The sequence below is a fragment of the Otolemur garnettii genome, unplaced genomic scaffold (assembly GCF_000181295.1).
Source record: "Otolemur garnettii isolate 467f Iridium unplaced genomic scaffold, OtoGar3 scaffold00252, whole genome shotgun sequence".
Taxonomy (NCBI): Eukaryota; Metazoa; Chordata; class Mammalia; order Primates; family Galagidae; genus Otolemur; species Otolemur garnettii.
Window position 1 is genome coordinate 956,825 of NW_003852647.1, and position 25,258 is coordinate 982,082.

Consider the following 25,258-nt stretch of genomic DNA (forward strand, 5'->3'; position numbering starts at 1 on the left):
AAAAATGTAGTCTTAGCTTGCAATTTTACTTTCTACATTTTTGGACCTCATATTGTGTGTAGCACTTCAAAATTGTAGGTTGACTGTTGATATGGCAATTAGGAATTTAGGACATGAACTGCTCTTCTTTATGTTTTATCTATAGACCAAAAACTTCACTAAAGCATTAACCACGTATGTTGTGAGTGCCAGCATTTCAGATATGTCCATTCAAAACTTGGCTGACCCTGTGGTTATCACTCTGCAGCATATTCAAGGAAACCAGGTAACATGTCCGTTTTTATCCCCGAATCAAATGGCCTCAGAATCCCTCCATGATTTTCCTACTAAAAATAATTGGCTAATTAACAAATGTAATTCTAAGACTTAATGAAGGTTGTCCCATTTCAGGTAGTAAAGGTGCATTGTAATTGGGACCTTCTAGATTTAATGACTTGTCCTAACAGGCTGGTGAATGGTTCCCAATCTAATAGAGACCATATGGTTCAACATATTTTGCACTGGTCTTAGTTCTAGAAGGGAAGAAGAGAAGGAAAAGAGGGAGGGGAAACAGATGTCAAATGAAACATGATAGGTAAGAGCTCTCAATTCAGCCTGGAGCCACAGCTCTTCAATCTTCTCTAATACGTAATTGCTCCTTGTCTCCAGTTTCTTGGAGATTGGAAGAGCTGGTGAGGCCTTAGGGATACTCAATGAAGAGGCAGCTCAATCTTGTGCCTGTAAGGCTTGATCTCAGCTGTGAGCCCCAAATGCCAAAGCTCCACACATCAGTCCTATACTATGTGCAGCCTCTTCCTGGACCTTGTACCAGGAAGGGATGGCAAATTCCAGTGCTACCAAATAATTTATAGGACACATACCAGATCAACATGCAGTGACATGCTCTTTCCTCACTTGTAAATTCAGAGTTAGATGAGGCGAATTTTAAAACCAATTCACAAATGATCGGAGTGTGTGTGTGCATGTGCATGTGTGTGGGTGTGTGTGTGTCTACTGTTTGGGAAAAACATTGAGAAGGAAACACTTACATGTATTTATCACTGTGTGGTTAACTATCACAAGAAAAGATGTTTACCTCTAATTTCTTTTTCTCCAGAATTATAATCAAGTTCATTGTGCCTTTTGGGATTTTGAAAATAACAGTAAGTGTTTTTCTTAGCAGGCTTTGACTTTGTCCCAGACCATTTTTCCTTTTGACAGTTAAGGTGGGAGAAAATTGTGCTGAAGCCAGTGTCTTATCAGACCCTATAGAGTACTCTGAATGAGCAAGATATAGAACATGATTTTTCTATCAAATTAGGGCATGGGAATTTAAAAAAGAACTTCCTTTTTGATAAGACACTTATTTGGGAAATCAGAAAAATTACACAACTCCAGGGTAAGCAAAGTTGGAAGAAAGAAATCCAGAAGGCCCAGTGCAGAGTAGCCTTGATCTTTGAAGACAGTTGAGAAATGAACACCTGGATCTTCATCTGTTCTTTCCCGCAGGGATTTGCAAAATCTATTCTCTCCTCCTTTTTTTTTCTTCACCTCTTCTAGACTAACTGGACGATATTGAATAGGCCGTTTACTCTCTCTGGGCTCCAATTTTTAATCTTTTCCTTGAGGAGAGGAGACTTCTTGGGTGGTCTGTAAGGGCCCCTCTTGCCTGAGTAACTATGGAGAGAAGGTAGGAGAAGAGGTTAGAAATGGGTATTGCTGAATAGGTTTCTCTGAGGCTTGCCATTTTTACTGGAATCTCCAGGTTATCACCACAGCCAATTCCCACACAGAGCAGATTTCCCTGGGAATGCCAGGGGCAGCTATGTGAGGAGTCCTTCTACATGTGGAAACTGTCTGAGAAGTTTCCTTTTTCCATATCTTGGAATTCTGGGAGAAAAGAGAACTTCTTTTCCTATTTGGCTTCCTGGAATGTGGGAATATTACTTTCTGACAAACAGAGATAACGTTGTTCATTCCTGGTGCCCCCAAGTCTCCCAGGATAAGAATCTTTTTTTTCTTTATTAAATCATCACTGTGTACATTAATGCTTATAAAGTGGTCAGCTTTGTCCCCCACAGCTGCAGTAAGTTGATTTTTGTGTTTATTAATGCAAATTGTTGGGCTCCTCCCAAGTCACACTTCACCCTTTCCCCTTTGCCCAATGAATCCATAACCTATGGAATTTATGGCATCATTCCAGATGGACAAATTTGACCATATTTAGCTGCCCACTCTGGGATAACTCCTCTGGTGTTACTCTGGATGTTCTACTCTAAAACTTGTCTAGTATACTAGATCTATAGGTTATAAAGGTATGAATTTTGGTTCAAGACCCTGAGTATGCTCAGGAGAAACTAGACAGATGTCAAGTAACCCAGAGGCTCAAATTGACCCCAAGGACCTCCAGACCCTGACCTAGTTTAGGCACAAAGCATTTGAGATTATTTGAATTATGGATTGAAGTGGTTGTTTCAGGTGTCTATTCTGGTCCTTCCAAGTAAGGTTAAGTGTTAGCTTATAGGCTTGGCACCTATAGCTCAGCAGCTAGGGTGCCTGCCACATACACTGGAGCTGGCAGATTCAAATCCAGCCTGGGCCTGCCAAACAACAATGACAACTGCAACCAAAAAATAGCCAGGCTTTGTAGTGGGCACCTGCAGTCCCAGCTACATGGGAGGCTGAGGCAAGAGAATTGCTTGGGCCCAAGAGTTTGAGGTTGCTGTGGGCTGTGATGCCACGACACTCTACAAAGGGTGACAAAGTGAAACTCTGCCTCAAGAAAAAAGAAAAAGGATTCAGCTTATATTCCATAGGTCCATGTCCTTAAAAAACTTCTAGATCTGTTTATTTCCTATTTGTTGACTACTTAAGAAAAATAAAAGCAATCCTTACTCTGTTATTCCAGGATGGAGGTAGGATTATTGTTTATGATTAGAGTCTGTCCTCATCTGTAGAGTTACGGTACAGGAACAAGAAAAGTGAGACCCAAAGAAGTTATGCTATTTACCAAGTCCCCCCAAAGCCAGTTTAGCTTATTAGACTTAATTTCAGTGATCAATTATATCTCTATCTTGTTGTCTTAGTAAACAATGCTAACTGTAACACATGTTTGGATGGTGCATATAAATAAAAAGTTAAACATTTCTGAGACAAAGAAAATTGCTTTGAAATTTCCTTCTGTCTCCTGCAGATGGGCTAGGTGGATGGAATTCATCAGGTTGTAAAGTAAAGGAAACAAATATAAATCACACAATCTGTCAGTGTGACCACCTCACCCATTTTGGAGTGTTAATGGTGAGTTGTCTCTTAATCACTCCTCAATAGAATTTTGATAACTTTTATTAAATTATGAACCAGTCATATATGTGTGAACCAAGTTATGGAAAAATGGTATGCAAGTGAGAAAGAGCTCCCACAGTACACTTTATTTATCCAAAATAGTACAGATTGAGAGAAATATTTATTTTTCTCCTGATAACAATGAAGGCCTGCTCTTCAAATTTCAACTTACAGAAAAGGTCCCTGTAATCTATCTCTCAAGAAATGAGCACCTTTAACAGTCTGATATGTATATTTGTGTAGATTCTTTTTCTGTGTGTATGCCAATATGTGTTTTTCTTTTATAAAAATGGGATGAAATTTTTCATTCTTTTTTACCACTTTATTTTCTTTCACTCAAAATATATATTGGACAACTTTCAGGCAAGTATGTATCTGCCTACTTCAATGTTTAAAAATACATTTATAGTAGGCTACTATGTGGATTTAACACGAATTTAACCAATACCTGATAGGTGGACATTTTAGCTATTGTTGGTTTTATAAATGATGAACATTGCCGCAATATACATTCTTACTCATTTGTCTTCAAATACTAGTAAAATTATTCCTGTAGGTCGACAGAAGTGGAATTTGGGGTTAAATATTCTGATTGTTAAAATTTTTAAATTTACGGATGACCATAAGGATTCACTGAGTTTTCCTTCCAAATAACTGTCAAATGTGTCCCTTTTTTTGCCCAAGAATACTTTCTTAGTTCTCTTAGGTTACTTTACTGTATACTGTTATCTTAATGTGTTGTATGTGAGTTGATTCTCCAACTAATTGTAAGCTCTTTGAGGACTGAGACTCTCTTTATATTTCTTTCTTTTTAAAACAAAACCATATCTATCCAACAAATAAGAAGTACTCAATTGATACTTGTTGAATTTTAGGAATTGTTTTTAGCTCCTATTGAATTGGCTAGAACATTATGGTAGGAGTCAAAACACCAGAGTTCATGTTTCAGTAGTCAGCAACTAGCTGTATGACCTTGGTCATGTTGTTTCACTTGCTCAGATCTTAGATTTTTCCCCTGAAATATGAATGACTGAAGTAGACCAGGGTTTCTCAAACTTGGCATTGTTGCCTTTCTGAACAATAATTCTTTGTTGTGGAGGCTGTTCAGTTCATTGTAAGATGTTTAGCAGCATCCCTGGACTCTCCCCACTAGATGCCAGTAGCACCTTCCATAGTTGTAACAACCAAAAATGTCTTCGGATACTGCCAAATGTCCCTGAGAGAGGGACAAAATCACTCCCGGTTGAGAACTACCAGAGTAGACCAATCCTTCTTTACTTCTTATGAGTCATGAAACTATAACCACCTGATAAAAGCTATAGGCCTTCTTCCCAGACCAGTACACATATATTCAAATGGTTTTGCATGTAATTTCATGTCTCTTATGGTTCTCAAGTAATTACTGGCTCTTGGGTGAGGGACACATCTCCAAGAGGGACTCTACCTGACGAATGCAAACATTGTTTGTATCCTCACATTAACCTGAAAGTTAAAAAAAAAAAATCTATTGGACTATGTGATCTCTCAGGTTCATTTTGTCTCTTAATTTTCTGAAAATCACTTAAGGGCTAAGTAAGAGGGATATTTTTGTTTGATGTTCTCTGGAGTGTTTTGGGATGTTAGCTGGGGTAATGATTCACTTTGCAACCCAAATTCACATCTATTAGCTTGGTTATATTTTTAAGTGTGGAACATGTTAATGACAATGCAACTAAGGACTAAATGTTCTTCCAACGCTGTTGACGGCTGTCTGTGCCCTGTACACAGTAAGTGACACTAGGCGTACTCAACAATGTATGGTCCTATATATATCCATTCACACAACCTGGTTAAAACGTCTATAGCACAGATGTTACGTATCTTGGGAACCTCTTGTTAGTGAGCACTGGAAGCATATTACCATGAACTCACTTTGGTAAATGTATAAAATACAATATACTGTATTCCCTAGGATTTGTCCAGGTCTGCAGTGGATGCAGTGAATGAACAGATATTAGTGCTTATAACCTACACTGGATGTGGAATATCCTCCATTTTCCTGGGAATTGCAATGGTGACATACATAGCTTTTCAGTAAGTTGGTACAGCCTTGCTCTGAGTAAGTTTAATTTGGTTTAATGGATACTGCTGTCATTATAATCTTGTTAATTTCATGAACAAATCACATGAAGAGGTCAGATCCATTAGACTATTGAAGTGGACAGGCTAAAAACAACCAAGGCCTCTCTAAAAAGGAAATATTTTAATTGGATTTTTAAAAAAGGAAGAGGGTTGAGATAAAATATTTCTCTATCAGATGTGAAAACACTAACCATAAAGAAAAATTGATAAAGTAGACATTCTTAAGAATTTCTTTAATTAAAAGACATGACTAAAGTGAAAAGGCAAACTATAGATTGGGTTTCCATATTTGCAGTGCGTATATCTGATAAAGAACTTGTATGTAGAATATATGAACTTGTACATAAACCTATGTAAAGAACCCCTACAAATAAACATCCAAAAGAGAGACAATAAAATTTGAAAATGAGCAAAAGACTGAAGAGGCATCTCACAAAAGAAGATATCCATGCCTAAGCCATAAGACAAGTTACCCAACATGAGTAATCATCCGAGAAATGGTCACTGAAACCATAATTCCACACTTCTATGCACTCACCAGAATGACTAAAATTAAAAATACTGATAATAGCAAGTGTGAACAATGATATGGAACAACTAGAACTCTTATATATTTCTGGTGGGACTGTAAAATGGTGCAGACACTTTAGGAAACTGTAGGAAAACTGTAGTAATTGGCAGTACCTACTGAAGATAAATATATGTTATTCCACTGACCTAGAAACTTCATTCTTTGGTATGTACTCAGGAGAAAAGAGTATGTATGTCTTCTGGAAGATATATACATATACAAGAATGTTTATAATGGTTTAAGTCATAGTGGCTCCAAATTGTGAACAAATCCAAACAATGTACAGTAAGAGTTGACTGGATGAATAAATTGGGATATATTCATAAAATGGACAGCTACATCCACAGCAGTGAAAAGGAGTTAATTACTTCCATGTAATACAACATAATAGATATATCTCATAGACATAAGTTTGGGCAAAAGAAACCAGAAAAATAAGAAAGGATACTGGACACATGTATGGTTCCATTTACATAAGGTTCCCACTGCAGGCAAAACTAAATCTCTAAGCATAGAACTGAGAATGTTGGTTACCGCTGGTTGGGGGCTTTTGAATGGCAGAAGCATGAAGGAGGCTTTTGGGGTGTTCAAAATATTCTACCTGTTGATCTGGGTGGAAGTTCCATCGGTGTACACATATGTAAAGACTCCTGGAGTTGCATTCTTAGGATTTGTGCACTTTACAATTTACCTCGGTTAAAAAGAAAACACGTTTGCACAAAATGAATATTGCAAAATTCAAATCAATTTAATGTAAGTGTAAAAGAAATAACGGGGAAAATACATGGTTTTTTTTAATTTTGGAAAATACTGGGTCATTTTTCTGCAAAGCAAAATTGTGACAGCTCGATAACATTTAAGGCTATGTTTCCATGATACCCAACACTGGTATCTTTGGAAATATCCAAGTAACTTGGAATGGTTTCCATCGTCATCCTGCTGTTTGGCAATATGTAGCTCTAGTCTGCTGAAGCAGTGATGATGGAATGGTAGTATTCAGGAAACTCCTTCCTTCCTTCTTTCTAAAAGAGAAAAAGAAGAAAGGGAGACTGCCTCATTGAGAAAGGCTATTAATAGAGAAGGCCACTATATTTAGGATATTTTTACTCTACCTGGAAGAAGGATAGGGGCTCTAAAATCAGAACATGTACAGTAAGCAAGGTGAGTAATTTAACTTTAATAGGTAGTTCTTTTATTCTTTCAGTTATTATACAAGTAAGATGTGGTAATAATTAAAAAAAGGGACACTACCTAACTGAACATCATGTTTTCCTTTTAGCAAACTTCGAAAAGATTATCCTTCCAAAATCCTGATCAACTTGTGCACAGCGCTGCTGATGCTAAACCTGGTATTTCTGGTCAATTCCTGGTTGTCATCATTTCAGAAAGTGGGACTTTGTATCACAGCCGCAGTGGCGCTTCATTACTTCCTGCTCGTTTCTTTGACGTGGATGGGCCTGGAGGCAGTCCACATGTATTTTGCTCTAGTTAAAGTCTTCAACATATACGTCCCAAATTATATCCTTAAGTTTTGCCTAGTCGGTTGGGGTAAGTTATATCTACCACTCTCTTTGATATCTCTGTTTTAAGTCTCTGTGTCTTTTTAAGTCTAGCTCCATTCCACAGATTGCTTGGGAACTGATTCTGTTAATGTCATGGGTAAAAAATTCAGCATCACCTGACTGGTGTCTGAGTGTACATCTCCCACCTATATTGCTCTACAAAGTCAACTTTTAACCTTTATGGTGGTAGTTGGGAGACAAACATGTATTAAGTACTTGTAATGTCGGATCTACAGTAGTAAACCTGTCAGATTTAATCCCAGAAGTTCCAATCACCCCAAATACTAGTGTAACAGCTAACACTTAGGTAATGCTTACCTGTGCTTTATATACTCATTTGATCTTCTCGGTATCTCTATGGGATACTGGGAAGGTATAAAATATGAGAACAATGAGGATAGGTTCCCTCATTCTCATTTAATAGATGAGGACACCGAGGTACAGAAAGATTAGGTAATTTGCCAGAACTCACACAGCTAGTAAGTAGCAGGGCTGGGATTTGAACCAGGGACTGTATCTCCATTGTTTGGACTTGTAACCTCCATGCTCTTGCTATATTGTTTAAGGAATGGGGAATAGAGTAGAAATGGGTGAAAGGATGCTGGGTCAGCCAGGACCTGATTCTCATCACACATCATGACTGTGATTGTTCCTGGTGCCCTTGGAAGAAGCCAGGAATGGTACTCAGGATAGAAAATACCGAGTATCGTTGCCGTTTTATGGGTTTGCTTTCCTGTAGCTCTGGCATAGTCAGCTCAGCTTCTTTTCCCTCCCACCTTGTCTACTGTAAACAAATTTGGGGTTTGTGTTAAATGTGTTAAATGCATAGGAGATGTATGTACATTAAGTAGAATACATAGGCTACATAGGAATGAATTGTATCCTTTGCTGCCTTTTTGAAGACAATAGCTTCCTAATTAACTACTCATCCTTTAAATGACTTCATTAGCATACTACATGCTTTCACAGGATACACAGTGTTATTATCGACGCTAATGTCGGGAGCAGAGACAAGCAAATACTAAACAGAGCATAATCTAAAAATTTGTTTTAGTACACTTTGGAATCCATCAGAAACAGAGCCAAAAGCAGTCAATACACTCCCCTTTGTGCCTGGCATCCCTCATCTTGATTTAACTAGAGGAATGAAAAATGTGATGGAAGAGGCTTCACTAATAATCCAAAAGGCAGATAACCCACACATGGCTAATTGTGAAAGGGTTGTAAATATTACTCCATCCTGGCTTTCCTTCTCCCTCATCATCGCTCATTCTCAGCTGCCCTCTCAGTTCCTTCTTCCAGCCTGGCTTCTTGTCTCTTTCATCTTCTTACTCTGCACACAGTTCCTGGGGTGTAGGGGGAGGCGGGAAAGGCTAAAGCTTGATACTTGGAAGCAAAATAACCTTGAGGTACACACACAAGCCAAGGCCAAGTTCTGACAAGATACAATGAACCAGTCTTAGATTCTGTTCATTACTTACATAGACAGCAAAAGGAAGAGTAGCGGAATGTGCCAGGTCCCAAGTTCTCATCCCACATGTTGAAAAGAATGACACCAAAACAAAGAGAACAGATAACTACCACCCAAGTTGTGGCGTTCTGTGTTGCTGGGGAGCTGGTTCTAAAGGAAAGCTATGCTGTTTTCTGTTCAGAGGGGGGCAGGGTACAAAGTCCCATATCTCCAAAGAATCCTGGGAGGTAAGGAGATACTGTTTCATGACAGTCTCCCAGAGGAGATAGGCACAGGAGTAGGAGATAGCGTCTCTTCCTGCATTTGTGGAAGACCTCAGGGCACTCTGCCAAAATTTAGATAAGCCTTTGGCTGTGTGGAGTGTGTGGATACGTGTGGGTCACCAGGGAGCCCCCTCTGAGCCGTTCAGCTACAGGGAGTTTTGGATCATTTAAATACTAGACAAATGCAGTCAACTGTAAGGAAAATAAATATTAACATCTGTTTATGTTTGAAGCTCTGCCTTCCTGATGTCAAAGCAACCTGTTGAAAAGGTTTATTCCTTTATTTAAATCCCTGTCTAAGGCAGTAGATTTGTCAATTTATTAAAAATAATAAACCACCAGTAGGGATAGGGATAATTTTTTTTTTTTGAGACAAAGTCTCACTCTGTTACCTAGGCTAGAGTGCTGTAGCATCATAACTCACAGCAAGCTCAACTCCTGGGCTGAAGCCATCCTCCTGTCTCAGCCTCTCCAGTAGCTGGAACTATAGGCACTAATTACAATACCCAGCTAGTTCTTCTATTTTTAGTAGAGACAGAGTCATGCTTTTGCTCAGGCTGGTCTCGAACTCCTGAACTCAAGCAATCCCCTCCCTTCAAAGTGCTAGGATTACAGGCATGAGCTAATTCGCCTGGCCAGTAGGGATACATTTTTTTTTTTTTAATTTAAAAGTGTAAACACAACTTCTATCCTAAGTATAAGACCTCTCTTCATCCCTCATCCTGCCCTCCTGGCTCCCAGGGGATACTTTGCAAAAATATCTGTATCTTTCAAGGCACTGTTGTAGGTGTGGGCTATGCAGACTTGAAGGAATTGCCCCATTTATCACAGAATAAGACACTGGAGGATTTTTCAAGGTGCTTGGCAGGCTGGGGTTTAGAAGAACATTGGAAAGTATGTTACAAAGCCTCTAAGGTGTGTAGGTGCATGCTCTTTGTTTAGGAGAAATACAATTCTAGAAATAAAGAAATCTCTTAAGTTTTGCAAATGTACATGAAATTGGATTTTTAAACCCTGTGTCTATACGCTCCTCACGTTTGACCATTTTGACTGAACTGATTGCTTTATTATAGTCTGACTGAATCGACTAGTTGTTAACTGGTCGATCTAGTCAAAATGTCAAACTAGTAACGAGTGTAGAAACAGCTTCCCTGTCAAACAAGCCCTGAAGGCTGCAGCTGATTGCCTGTGCCCTTCTCCCAAGGTGACCTAGACAAAAAGATGACCTGACCGAAGGGGCAGTATTGAAAGGGAGGGAAATTGGCAGCCCCTCATCTGAGAAGAAATGCTTCATGGGAACTTGCATTCCAATGAATGAGATACTTCTATTGCCAAGTTGATTTTTTTGGCACTTGAGCTATTTTTAATAACCAGTGGGCGTTGTATTGGGGCCATTGGCATGCTGTTCAGTTTAGCAGATTGGAGAACTCCTAGAAATGTTTAACTTGGAAGAATTCACAAACATTTTGCAAACATGGTATTTTGATGCCGGCACATCTGTGGCTCATTTAAACAGTGTCTTAAGTACCAGTGCTCACAGTCATTGATCAAAATCCCCACCCCTGCCACTGCCTAATGAAATATCTGTGGCTTGCTTTTTCCACTCTAGGAATGCCAGCGATCGTGGTGGCAATTATAGTCAGTGTGAAAAAAGATCTGTATGGAACTATGAACCCGACAACTCCATTGTAAGTACCAGCCTCTCTGGTGGTGGGGCTGTGGTTCAGCAGGATACGGTGAGGTGTTCCTGGCCTGGGACTTGGTTTTGCCACTGGCTTTAGGGAAAACTCAGCCTAAACCTTTTTGCCTTAAACACAGTCAAAGCCACACTCATATAACAGATGCCTGAGCTTTCTACAAGGTAACGGCAAGTCAGCTTACCTCTAAGTTCCATTACCTCCTCTGAAAAGTGGGGATAATAACGTTTGCCCTCAATGTCCTGTGCAAATAGAAGTGACATCAGGTATATACAGTGCTCAGCGTGTCGTCTATTCCATGTAAGTGCTATGTAACTGGCAGCTATTATGTTTACAAAGCTCGCAGATCATTGAAAAGAGTCAGTGGCCACTACAAGAAAATACTGAGATGAGTTGGAAAACATTTTCTACCTTTCAACAACAAAGTTCTTCCCTGAAGAACACAGCACAGTTTTCCTTTGTAAGCTGGCTGGGCTTTGTGGTCTCCTGTTTCTTTTCCTTTCTTTTTTTAATCCATTTGATGTATAAGCACATCTCTTTGGTTCTTTGAAGCACAGTCACAAAAGAGTAGCAATTCACATCATTCCACCTCTCCAGAACCTTCTTTTATAGGCGTGTAGATGCTTAGTTACCCTGTGGACCTTTAGGCAGCACAATCTCATTTTACACTTCTGATCGTTGCATTCTCTTTATCACTGCGTCTCCAATTCTCTTCCACTACAGATTTCCTCTCCCACTGAACTGGAATCAAATGTAGGAGGTCCTGCTCCCGGGACTTCCTGCTCTTTTATATTGAGATGACAGTTTCCAGAGTGTCAGAAGTATATTGGCCTTTGCAGCACATGTTTTCTAATTAAAATTCCTTATTATCTTTTCTCTGTCTCTCTTTTCTCTTCCTTTCCTTCTCTGCTCCCCCTCCATCCTCCCTCTTTGCCTGTTCTATGACTTAAAAGGTCCCCAGTGTCTATCTATCTAATGGTGATTCTTCTTCAAAGATTAAAAGCAAAGGCAAAAGCAGAGTAAAATCAACTCCACTTTCTCCCCAAAGAGCCTTTTCATATGTGAATTGGTTAGGAAGAGGCAGAGTGCTCTAATAGGGGTTTTATTTTTAATTATATATTGAAGAGGTAATTCGTCCCATGGAACAAAATCCAAATGTACAACAGGGTAGAAAACGGAAAGGAAAGTTCACCCCCAACCCCCATCTACACAATTTATTACCAACAGTGACGTTTGTGTACGCTGTTATGTTCTGTTACCCGAATGGTAGATACAAACCATTTGAGGCCTCGCTCTATTCACTTAACGATATACCTTGAAGGTGATTCTCTATCCAAACAGAGCACTGCCTCATCTTAACAGTTTTTAGAGCCTCCTTTGAGACTGAAGATGATACTCAGTGAATCCTTAGACGTAGACTCTATTAGGGAAATTAAATATCTTATTTCAACACACACACACACACACACACAAGTATCCACACCAACGTGAACAATATAACCAAAAGGGATTTTCCTGGTTTTCGCAAAGAAGTCTCAGCTAAATTGACACGCGCTGAAATTAGTCAAGCTTGTCTGTGTTAAAAAATCAGAAGCAATGCCGTCAGTAATTGGAAATGTTATTAAATGAAGTATTTGTTCATATGAACCGCTACATATTTTTTTCTTTAATACACATTGGACAGCTGTTAATCAATTCACTGGCCACTGTTGCCTTTTATAGTCCAAATACATCATATTTTACAGCAGTACAACTAGAGCTGTCCTCTTTTTGTTGCATTTTCATTAACTCTGATAATCTCATCATTGTTTGATATAGCATTCAGAATAGCCATTCATTGTGCTTGTCCTTTTACTGTGATATTTATCATGCAAAGCAGAATTCATTCTGCAAATAAAAGCTCAGGTGTACAGTAAGGGGGGGAGACTTACTTTGGGGGGGGAAGTGCATAATATGTTTTTTTTTTTTTTTTTTTTTTTTTGCTATTGAGGAAGAGAATGGTTTCCTAGGGAATTGGACTGAGAGGTTTCTGCATACATAGGGCAGAAATAGCCTCCAGGATCTCTGACTTGGTATTGGAAAGCACCCTGAACTGGGGCTCAGGAGTGTGAAATTCTTGTCCCAGCTCTGCCTCCAGTGGGCATGAGTGAACTCTGTCAAGTCAGTTCATTTCTCTAGGTCTGGGTGTCCTTAGGTGAAATAAAAATACTCGATGATATTCAGCCTTTAAGAAATAGGACTTTACCTTACCCTAACTCACAAGAGTCTTCTTTTCTTTATTTATCACAGTTGTTGGATTAAAGATGATTCTATCTTTTACATCTCTGTGGTGGCTTATTTTTGCCTCATCTTTCTCCTGAATTTCTCCATGTTTTGCACTGTTCTTGCTCAAGTGAATTCCATGAAATCCCACAGCCAGAGGACGTGGTGGAAGATGATCCTGCGTGACCTCAAAGGCACAACAAGCCTGACGTTCCTGCTTGGCCTCACATGGGGGTTTGCCTTTTTTGCCTGGGGACCTGTGAGGATCTTTTTCTTGTACCTTTTTGCTATTTTTAACACTTTGCAAGGTAACTTCTTCTTTGTCTTTTCGGTGACTAGCTAGAGCTCCTCCAAGCTTTTAGTGCTTTGGAAAATAATCTCACCTGTCCAAGACTGAAAGGAGGAGAAAATCCTCCAAGAGGCCTCTGCTCTCATTGAGTGGACAGGCAGCCATTTGAAACATTAGCTACATATTGAACTTCATCAAATGCCTACTCTTTCTTACTCGGAGAAAGAGGGAGAAGCCCAAATGGCTAACCCAACTTTAGGTAGATGGAAATGTCTATATCAAACACTTTAGCTAGTTGGAAATGTCTATATCAATGTCTATTGATAGGCAATATTTCTTACAGTATTTATTGCACCATTATATTGTGCTTGGAGATGTACTCATTCACGTTGGTGTTGACATTTGGAAATGCACAATCCAGTGGAACCTAGCAATTAATTGCGCAGTAGAAACATTAAAAGTGTGAATTCATAGACTATATCTGTATCAAACATCTTAATATTTTGAGAAGGGATCAGGCTAATTTTTTGTAGTATCATATAGGAATGAAGGGTAAGAGCAAAGGGCTATGGGTCAGGGCAACAGGATGAGGTTTTGGTCTTGGTTTTGCTACAAATTGACCTTTAAAAAGTCACCACAGCTGGTTGACTTAGATGATCTTAAGCTAAGGGCTCTATAGCTCTTTAATCTTCTTCCTATACGCTAGTGAAAGGAACAAACGATCAATGAAGTGATTAAATGGTAGACAAAGAAGATACAGGAAGTAAAGGCGAGGGATCTGGCTAATATACCTCTAAGTAATTGCTGATGTTCATTTTAACCTGATTTTGACAATTGAAATATACTGAAGGGAAGACACATGAAGAATGATTTTGTGAGAATCTCAAATGCCATTCCAGACTTTTATCCACAAGTTTGGGCAGTCCATTTGGATGACTGGGGCAGGCTGGGAGTCAATGTGACATTCATTGAGTTTAGAAATTCCTTCTTACTCTCCAGTATTTTTTTTTTTTTCATTCAATAAATCCTTTTCTCCAAAGTGCAGTCCACTTGTGGTCCTATGAGATGGTCCAACAAGGAAAGAGTTCTATGGTCAAAAAAGTTAGGGAAATGTGACAAACTACATTCCCCCATTCATAGAATAGCATAATATACATTAGCATGGTAAAACCTCTGATGGAAAAAAAATTGAAATGCATTTAAATGTAAACTTCAAAACTCTTTGTTGAAGTGGTTGTTAACCCTTGAGGAACCTTGGGAAGTATAAATTGGTATGCAGTTGTTCTAGGCCAGGCACTTGCAAAATGCTGCAGGAGGCTAGGGAGGCAATCTAACACAAGGCATAGTTTCCGCCCTTACATCTTATAACTTTAAAATATCTCATTTTAGAGGAATGATGCGGATCAACAGGAACTTTCTGTCCCACCAGATTCTGCCACCCTTATACAGCCATATTCTCCCCCCCCCCCTTGGCCAGGGCTAGGTTTGAACCCGCCACCTCCGGCATATGGGGCCAGCGCCCTACTTTTTTGAGCCACAGGTACCACCCAATATACAGCCATATTCTAACTGGAAGATCAAAAGTCACAAAATGTGTTGTTTCTCCTATAAATGCCATTTTCATTGCCTCTGGTTGTAAGGTGGAATTTATAGAAATTCTCCACACCACTTTCACTTGGGTCCCTTTCAGGCTACTGGCATTTCATTGTTCCTAGAATGCTGACTGAGTCTCTGGTGATGGTTCTGCACTTTTCCTCCAGACAGAACTGCCTGACCCACATTGAGCTAGGCTACCTCAACACTCTCCCATGATGCTCTAACTTCAAAAACTAAGGAACCTCGGTGTAGAATGTCTACAGAAATGAATTAGGAACAAGGCACTTGTGCAGACTTCCTCCTCGGTGATAACTCCAGGCTTCTCTTTGGCTCACTGATTCAGAGGAGAAATATGCTCACTCTATGGAAAGGGGGATTAAAGGTGCTCACTCTATGGAAAAAGGGATTAAAGGAAAGCTGACTAAAGAACAAGAAAAGCAAAGCAGTTTCAAGCTTAAAAAGGAGGAAAGGCAGGAGTGTTTTCAAAATAGCAAGTGCTCCATTCCTGGGGTGGAAGGGAAAAGTAGGATGCGAGCAGGGAGCACCATGGGTAGATGCAGAATTTAATTGGGTATTTCTTAAAGACTAAAATCAGAGCCCCATAGATCCAGCATCAGCAGAGCCAAGCTGTCTCCGTCTGTTATCTATGCCTCATGTCAATCAAGCACCACGTAGTCCTCATCCTGCATGAAGATAGGATGTGCCATCTTATACTGAGGGTGTTTTCAGAGCTCTGAGCTTCAAAGTCAAGTTATACACACACACTCGTGACCCAGCTAACCTCAAAACAAAAATGCAATGGAACAAGTGGACAAACTAGCCATTGCAAGGACCCATGGCAACAGGCCATGCTGGCTGAGCAGGAGTAGCTTGTGGTCATTTGGGGAAAAAATTATGCTCATGATGAACTATTTATGAAGGAGGACTGCACACATAAAAATGCAGGTGACAAAAACCTGACATCTTCCCTCATGCCTGTGTTCTTCTAGTGAGTAAGCAGATCAATCTGTTATTGGAAAGAAAATGGAAGGCTGTCAGGCAGAGAGGGAGAGCTGGCAGGCAGCTCATTGGAATTCACAGAATAACCTTTAAGTCTGAGAACTAACTAAACTCCATGCAGGAAATCAGAGCAGTAATAGGTGCTTGATGTCACTGTCACCCCTTGTTCATGCTGAAGCTGGAGGAGTTTTATCTGCTCTGAGACTAGGGTTTATTCTCCTCAGGCTGCTGCACCACCTTCCAGGTGGCTGCTGCTCAGAAAAACAGTGAATGCTGCTGAATTAGTCACCACAGTTGTTTGGTTACAAATGGAGATAAAGCCCTCGGGAGAGTTAGTGAGACATGCCACTCCTTTTAGCCTGCAGATTGCTGCCTCCCACCTGGAATCAGAGAGTCTCAGGGCTGGGGCCAGGGAGCTAAGATCTTCCCAATCCAACTTCCCATTGAGTGATAGGAAGTCTCTTGCCTCCACCTGGAACTTTACTGGGACTGAGAGCCACCATTCTGTAAAGCAGAGCATTTAACCTCTAATCAACTCTGATTCTTATACCACTCTTCCTTACCCAAGGCTAGCATAGTACAGGGGTTAAGACCTTGAGCTCTGGAGCCAGACTGCTTGTCTTCAGTCCTGATGCTGTCAGCTCAGTATTGGCTCTGGGACCTAGGTCAAATTTACCAGACTTCTCGGACTCTGAGTTCTCTCCAGCAACCACAGAGAACAAGCCTAACTTGGCCTTTTCATGACAGTTCTTTGGGATCTGTGGCTATAGCTATCATCTCTGCTCACTCTGTATTTTCCACTCCCAAGGTTTTGCTAATCCAGATACAATACCCGAGCTCTTCTGGCTTTTCCTCAAGTTCATCACTCTCTTGTCTACTCCATTCTAAAATATTTTTGTTTGTCATCATCCTCTTAAAACAAAGCTTAACGGCCAGGCACAGTGGCTCACACCTGTAATCCTAGCACTCTGGGAGGATAGATCACTTGAGCTCAGGAGTTTGAGACCAGCCTGAGCAAGAGTGAGACCCCTGTCTCTACTCAAAATGAAAACCTGAGGCAAGAGGATCCCTTGAGCCCAAGAGTTTGAGGTTGCTGTGAACTGTGATGCCATGGCACTCTACCAAGGGTGACAAAGTAAGACTCTGTCTCAAACAAACAAACAAAAAAATCCAAAGCTTACCAAACTGAACATAGTGGTGGTGGGATATATGGACAAACAAGGTGAGAGAGACTCTCACTCACCTTAATCAAGATTCCTTACTTCCACTAAATGTTGTTTTTTGAAATTAGCTTTGGGGGCACTCACTACTCACTTGTGCTCAGCCGGCAATGAGTCAAGACCTCTTTGCTCCCAATCATTTACCTTCAGGATAACCAGCCAATGTGGAGCCAAACTGAACCCGGAATAGAGAATAAGGGTTTCTAAATTGTGCTTGGGCCAAAATAAATATTTTGAGGCTTGAGCAGGCATTGTTAAGTTTGTGAGAGTTTGTGTACCAAGTGCCTTGGAGTTCAAATCAACAAACACCTATTGAGCCTCCACACTTGGTACTTGAGGCAAAGAGAAAATTGATATATATATACAAAAGAAACACACCTCAACCCTCAGAGACTCAACAGCTAAATGGAGAGATAGGCAACAAATTGAGAATAATACAGATAAATATAGCAAATGATATAAGAAACAAAATGTTATGGGAGTTTAAAAGTGGGAAAGATGAGTTTCAGTTTCAGGGATCTAGGAAAGGTTTGTGGATAACAACTTTTGGTATGGACCATAAATAAAAGTCAGGCTATTGACAGAAGTTATTTTCTGCCAATTCCATCCTCCAACTTTAGGAAATCACATTGCACGAGAAATATGCAATTGGGATCATCTTAAGTCACACTTTTATGTCCCAAAGAGATATTTTAGGGGGTGGGTATAAGAAGTGGCTGGCATTGGTGATAGATAACTTCAGCCCCTACCTCTCACTTACATGACAAAATCAGGGCGGGCAGTGGAAACTGAGTGCACCAAATACACGGTTTCCACATGATATCAGCATTCCAGAGAGCATGTGTTTTAGATATTTATTGCTGCATAACAAATTACCCCAAATTTCAGCAGCTTAAAACAATGAACATATAGTATCTCACAAAGTTTCTGAGGGTCAGGAATTCTGGAACAGCTTAGCTTGGTGTTTCTGGCTCAAGAGACTCTCATAAAGTTACAGTCAAGCTATCAGCCAAGGCTGCAGTCATCTGAAAATTTGAGTGGAGTATCTTCTTCCAGGAAGGCTCACTCACATGGCTATGGACTGGAAGCCTCAATTCCACAGCAGGATGTTCTCAAGACAAAATACATGGCTTCCTTCAGAGTTAATGAGGAGAGGGATGGGAGAGAGGGAGTAGGAGAGAGAGAGAGAACCCAATGTGTTTTCTAACCTAATCTTGGAAGTGGAATACCATCACTTCCGCCATATTCTATTGGTACAATGTGGAAGGAGACTTCACAAGTATGAATGCCAATATGGCACTGAGAGCCATCTCAGAGGTGGCCACCATAGCAAGCCTTATCTTTCAAGCTCTAACATGGACAGCAACTCAGGGTCAAGACAGTGGTTGACATGAAGTCTAGATACAGACCTTTTTGCTATCACTGCTTTTGGTAGAGAGGTTGGAAGGATGAGCTAAGATGGCAGTAATGCAAAAATCTTCTCCCATTCTGAAGGCTGTCCGTTTGCTTTAGTTGTAATGCCCTTAGCTGTGCAGAAGTTTTTTAGCTTGATCAAATCCCAGTAATTTATTTTTTACTGTTGCTGCAATTGCTGGGGAGTCTTCCTCATAAAATATTTTCCCAGGCCAATATCTTCAAGTGTTTTCCCTGTACTCTCTTCTAGAATTTTTATAGTTTCATGTCTTAAGTTTAAATCTTTTATACAGTGATTCCAACAAAGGTCTGATAACTAGAATCTATAGAGAACTCAAATTAATCAATAAAAAAAGAACAAATAACGCCAGAAACTTCTCTGAAGATGACAGACGAATGGCCAAAAAACACATGAAAAAATGCTCATTGTCTTTAATCATCAGAGCAATGCAAATCAAGACCACTGTGAGATATCACCTAACTCTAGTAAGATCAGCCCACATCATAAAGTCCCCAAACTGCAGATGGCGGCATGGATGTGAAGAAAAGGGACCACTTCTACACTGCTGGTGGTATTGCAAACTAATACAACCTTTATGGAAAGAAGTATGGAGAATCTTCAAAGAACTAAAAGTTGACCTTTTATTTGATCCTGCAATCCCATTACTAGGTATCTACCCAGAAGAACAAAAATCATTTTACTACAAAGACATTTGCACCAGAATATTTACTGCAGCCCAATTCATAATTGCCAAATTATGGAAGCAACCCAAATGCCCACTGACCCATGAATGGATTAACAAATTGTGGTCTATGTATACCATGGAATACTATTCGGCCACAAAAGAGGACTTTACATCCTTTATGTTTACCTGGATGGAGTTGGAACACGTTCTTCTTAGTAAAGTATCTCAAGAATAGGGAAAAAAGTATCCAAAGTATTCAATACTATTATGAAACAAATATATAAACACTTACACACTCATATGAATGATAAAACACAAATATAGTCTAGCAATGAGGAGGGGAGAGTAGAAGAGGGGAGGACTTGGTGGGAGGAGGGAGGGCATTTGTTGGGATCTCACCTAATGTGCACAATGCAAGGGCATATTTCAAAATAACTAGGAGTAAATTGCAGCTGTCTTACTGCAAAAAATAAGTCAGTGAGGTAATGGTTATGTTAATCAGTTTGATTTAGGCATTCCACATTGTATATCAAATCATCATGTTATACCCCACAAATGTATACAGTTATGATTTTAATTAAAGATTAAATTTAAAAAGGAAAAAAAAAAAGAAAGAAAGGCAGTAATGGTCCAGGGGTTCCTCAAAAGTAGTATCTATGGTGACAGGAGTAGGCCTGAGCATGGGCACTAGTGGCAGCTGGTGAAGAAAGCTGAAAAAGACTGACCTTCTTCTCCCGGCTTAGGGTTCCTCATCTTTGTGTTTCACTGTGTGATGAAGAAGAGTGTGCGGGAGCAGTGGCAGATACACCTCTGCTGTGGGTGGTTGCGACTGGATAACTCTTCTGGTAAGATGCCAGCTTGGGGAAGGTTTAAATTGTACATATTTTATGGAACAGATCAGATTAGCTTGTCTCCTAACTTGAATTCATATTGCATCAGCTTCAAATAGATGCTGTTTCCATGTCATGAAAATGATTTGTGCATTTGAGCTGAGATGAATGAAGTCAAGTGAAGAACATGACTTGGGCCATATTTTAACCAAGAGACGTTTTTGCTCTGGCCCAGATTCCCTGGATTGCTTGTCCTTGCTGTCATCTCAGTCTCAATTCAATTGAAAGAACATTGATTGAGTGCCAACCATGCTCCGAGCACTAGGTCACAGCAGCTTTTGCTCAATAGCCAGGTTACGTGGATGTGGGAAGCAAGGAGTTGTGGTAAAGATGGAGAGACCTTGTCAGCATTCCTAAGCCACCCGGACAGCGGGCTGCTCAGGTGGACTGATGGTTTTCCTGCAAAGTAGGAGACAGAGTGGAACAATGCTGGCTCTTAACATTGGTCCTTCCCTTGAGAATGTCTCCAGCATAGGCGACTAATGTTCTCTGAATCACAAGGATCTTCCATTCAATTCAGGCAGCTTCTCTCTGTCTCAATGCAAAGCCCAGTTAACTTCCTTTGGGGAAGGCAGCACTTGAACTGTAAGATTCTATGAGGAACCCTGAGGTCCCCGCATTTATGCCAGGCATGTCAGAAACTCGCTGGTTCTTTTGCTCTAGGGAAAGCATACATCCTTGGTAAGTGAAATGGCTCTTCCTACACCACACATTACAGTACAGACTTCTCACAACTTCATAGAAAAATTGGCTCCTTAAGGTACCCAGAGTGTACACCACGTGCATTCAGCTGTATATTTTTTTTGAACAGGATGGTTGAAGTATCATTTATATAACATAAAATTCACCTTTTTTATGTATAGAATTTGATGAGTTTTATAGTTTTAACTTTTCCTGGTGTCATTTCAGATGGGAGCAGCTGGTGTGGGATAAATATTGGGTATAAACAGGAAGGACTAAAGAAGACCTTTGAGCACAAACTGTTGACACCATCCCTCAAGTCAACTGCAACAAGTTCCACTTTCAAATCTTTAGGCTCTGCACAAGGCATTCCTTCAGAAATAAGCTTCCCACATGGTGAGAAAAATGCCTCTGTTGTCTACATTTATTTTATTTTATTTCAAAATACTAAGAGAGTACAAATTTTTTATTTTATTTCAAAATATTAAGAGAGCACAAGTGTTTTTGTTACATGGAGAGCTTTTGTAATGTAGTGTGATAGTGTGCCCATCACCTGAATAGTGTCCATTGTCTGCCTTTTAATCCCAGAGGTCTTGACTTAATGTGAGACATTCCTCCTCAAAACTCAATGTGCATGCACTTAGATATACCAGGGCTCATTCCTGGCTGAGAAAGTATGCAAAGAGCATGTGTAGGATGTTTCCAGCCTTGGGGAACTTAGTATGTGCAAATCTGATGGATTAAACTAATAGAGAAGAGAGAGACTGGAGGTTAAAAAAAAATCATGGGTAATTAAAAACAATTGTCACAGATCATTGAAACCAGAAAGAACCTTAGGTATTATTTAGTTCATTCTTCTTGTTTTAGAGAACCTTAATCATGGAAAAGGGAAATGTCTTATGGTTAGTCACGCAGCCCATCTGCAGTAGAACTGGGGCCAGAACTCAGGTCTTTTGGCTCTCATCAGGGCTACTGCACCCTACCAAGAATACTCTTACAGGTTCACCTTCTTCCATAGATAGAGACAGATGTGGAGGTGGGGATGGGGTGTTCGGAGAGAAAGCGTAGGAAAAGGATTGGTCTATGGGCTTAAAATAAAGAGAAAGGAAAAATGAGGAAAAACTTGAGAATTTCAATTTGATGTTATGATGACACTGCATTCTGTGCACCTGGTTAGACGAAGGTGCAATGGTCTTTGGGAGACCACTTTCTAAAAGACCAAAGTAGACTTCAGTCCCCCCCCACCCCCCACAGACCACCTTTAGTCGTCTGGCTGTAGTCATTCTCCCACCTTCCTGGTGCTGCTGGTGGGAGTGCCTTATCCGCTTATATTTTCTTCATTATGTTGTCTCCCCAAATCAGTTCTATTTCTGAGGTCTAAAAAAACCAAAACCAACCAAACAACAACAACAAAAAACCCCACTAAACTTGGATTTGGAAGGCTTTGGCTGAAGTCCCAGATCTGTCACTAACTCTGTGACCTTGGGCACATCACTTTCCTACTTGGAGCTACACTAGCTCTACATTTAATATGAGAGGGCTAGAATGGAGACTCTCTGAAGTGTCTATCAACTTCAGGACTGTGAGTATTTTCCAGTTTAGGAAAATACTGGTTGATTTAGGCTGGTTGATTATAAAGTCTTTCTCTTGGTACAGAAAAGGTAATAGTGCATATGAAAAAAACTTTCCCTGCCCACAAGCATCTATCAGATTCTAGCTAATTAACCTACAGATATGTTCAGGAGGTCATGTGGAAGCAGGGCGTAAGGCATGGGTTATGGAAGCTCCTTAGTCAATAATAGTTGGAGTTAATTGGGAAATATCATTTTGCAGAAAACTTTGTTAGTGGCTGTCCTGCTATTTCCAGGGGATATTGTTTCATTAAAAACACACAGCCAAAATGTGTACCTATTTTGCTCCAAGGAATAGTAGGAAATACCATGTCAAGTATTTTAATACTGTGGTACCACGCAATAGATCTGGAGAGGTGGCATCAAAGTGTTTGCCAGTCATGACAGTAACTCACCCAATGGGGTGGGAAGATCAGCCATAGGTTTTATTTTTGTATTTTTATTTTATTTTTTTGAGACAGAGTCTCACTTTGTCACCCTCGGTAGAGTGCTGTGGCATCATAGCTCACAGCAACCTCAAATTCTTGGGCTCAAGTGATTCTCTTGCTTCAGCCTCCTGAGTAGCTGGGACTACAGGCACCTGCCACAACGCCCGGCAATTTTTAGAGATGGGATCTTGCTCTTGCTCAGGCTGCTCTCAAACTGGTGAGCTCAGGCAATCCACCAGTCTCAGCCTCCCAGAGTGCTGGGATTACAGGCATGAGCCACTGCACCCGGCCCCAGCCATAGGTTTTAAAACTGAAATCTGGATTCTACTATCATACTTGTGGTAGCCAGAAGTTCAATTCCGTTAGCACAGGGTGAAAAATCATGCCCTCTGCGCCACCAGGCGCTCTCGAGCTTGAGAAATAGTCAAGCATTCAGGGTCAGAATATTAAATCCATAGATGATATAGATATGTGTGTTTCCATTGTGTTTTTTTCTCTTTAAGGTTTGGTCATGAATATTCCCCCCCTCCAGGTTAAACTCAGTAACACTGCCTGTTGTTCACAATTCAAGAAGAACATACGCAGGGCCTAAAAAATGCTATTGGAGGGTGGTGCCTGTGGCTCAAAAGGGAAGGGCGCCGGCCCCATATGCTGGAGGTGGCGGGTTCAAACCCAGCCCTGGCCAGAAATTGAAAAAAAAATGCTGTTGGAATGAATTAATTCACCCCACAACCTTCTCTCCTTTCTAATTTCTTTATTTATTCCTTCATTTGATACAATTTTCTTATGCTGCTACTACGTGCAAAGTTCCTGACGTCACAGATGAAAATGTTCTTTATCCCTCTAATGCAGATGACCTCAATGAAGATCCGTACTACTTCTCTCCCTTGAGTTGTGAAATGGGGCCTAATTATGCAAGAAGAATATCACCCGTGGAAATCAATATGCATTCCATTCACAAACAAAGTTTTTTTTCAATAAATCTCAGCGGAGATTCTTACCTCTCTCCATGCCCAGATTGGGAAAAATGCTGAATTTGGGAAGCAATGTGCTCTAATCTTATATTCTGAATATTATTTTGGAAAGGGCAAAGTAAGAGAACATTTAATAAATATTAAAGTCAAAATAATTCTCCTATTCATTGTTGTAGTTGTTTCTTTTTTCTTTTTTTTTTTCTTTTTGGCTAAGTGAGCATATAGTTATGATATATGAAGGGAGAAATACAGGGTGGGCATAAAGATCATGTGTGATTTACTATGTTAAACTATTTTAAACTGCACACAAACTGTATGTCCACCCTGGATCTACAGCATTGGAGATTTTATTTCAAAAACTCTTAAGTGTATACATCCCCAAAGGAAAAAAAAAATCAAGACCAAAGTCCTTACTGCCCTGTCTTGGGAGCCGAAGAATTTCAGATGGCCAAAGTTTCAAGATACCCAGTTGGCCTGACGCCCACAGAGGAAGCAGATAGGAAGAGCCACAAGGTCGTACCGTTTGGAAAAAAGCCTCTGCCCTGTTGGTCTGCCCTGACAAAGCATCTGAAGTTCCCATTATTCAAGTCGCACTTTTGATTGAAGCCCCTTATTAAAATGTAAACATGTTTTGTGAAAAGCGTTGCTCATCAATCGACAGACACCCGTGAATTCCTTAGTGAGGATTCATTTCTCAGCCAAGACAGCCCCTCAAGGAACAGTAAGCAGAGTCCCAAGGAATGAAATAGAACAGTGACCGTCTACAGCTGGTGGTTCTCACCCAGGTCAGGGTGAACAGGACAGTAGGGGGATAGAGATGAGAAGAGTTACCCAAAGGTGACAGAGTGACTAATGAAGATGAATTTTGCTAGCTTTGTCTTCTGTGGTTAAGCATAGCTTCTAGCTCGGTGTGCTGCTCTCATTTGACCTCAGGTAGAAATAAGTAGAGATGAACATTCTGGAAGGATTCATAAGCAATGGGTATGAGTGACTGTGTTCATGTGGAAAAACTGAGAGTCTGAGGGCAAGGGGGGAAAGAAGATTTACCTTACCCCATACGTGTTTGTATCTTTTGAATTTTGTACTGAGAGAATATATTACCTCTTTGAGCAATAAATAAATAAATACTTAAATAAATAAAGATAAGCAGATCCTTCCAATGAGAAAGAAAAACTCCTTGGTT

General features: G+C 40.2%; 1 protein-coding gene across 1 annotated transcript in view; it reads left to right on the plus strand.

The window, feature by feature from the left end:
• ADGRG4 (adhesion G protein-coupled receptor G4) overlaps positions 1–25,258 on the plus strand; it is a 187,172-nt gene that overhangs the window by 88,001 nt on the left and 73,913 nt on the right. The window contains exons 14-23 of the mRNA XM_003802663.2: positions 146–265; positions 1,097–1,142; positions 3,173–3,276; positions 5,273–5,394; positions 7,293–7,561; positions 10,919–10,997; positions 13,296–13,576; positions 20,215–20,316; positions 21,271–21,438; positions 23,954–24,015. Of these exons, the coding sequence (XP_003802711.2) occupies positions 146–265; positions 1,097–1,142; positions 3,173–3,276; positions 5,273–5,394; positions 7,293–7,561; positions 10,919–10,997; positions 13,296–13,576; positions 20,215–20,316; positions 21,271–21,438; positions 23,954–24,015 (1,353 nt within the window). The remainder of the gene's footprint in view (positions 1–145; positions 266–1,096; positions 1,143–3,172; positions 3,277–5,272; positions 5,395–7,292; positions 7,562–10,918; positions 10,998–13,295; positions 13,577–20,214; positions 20,317–21,270; positions 21,439–23,953; positions 24,016–25,258) is intronic.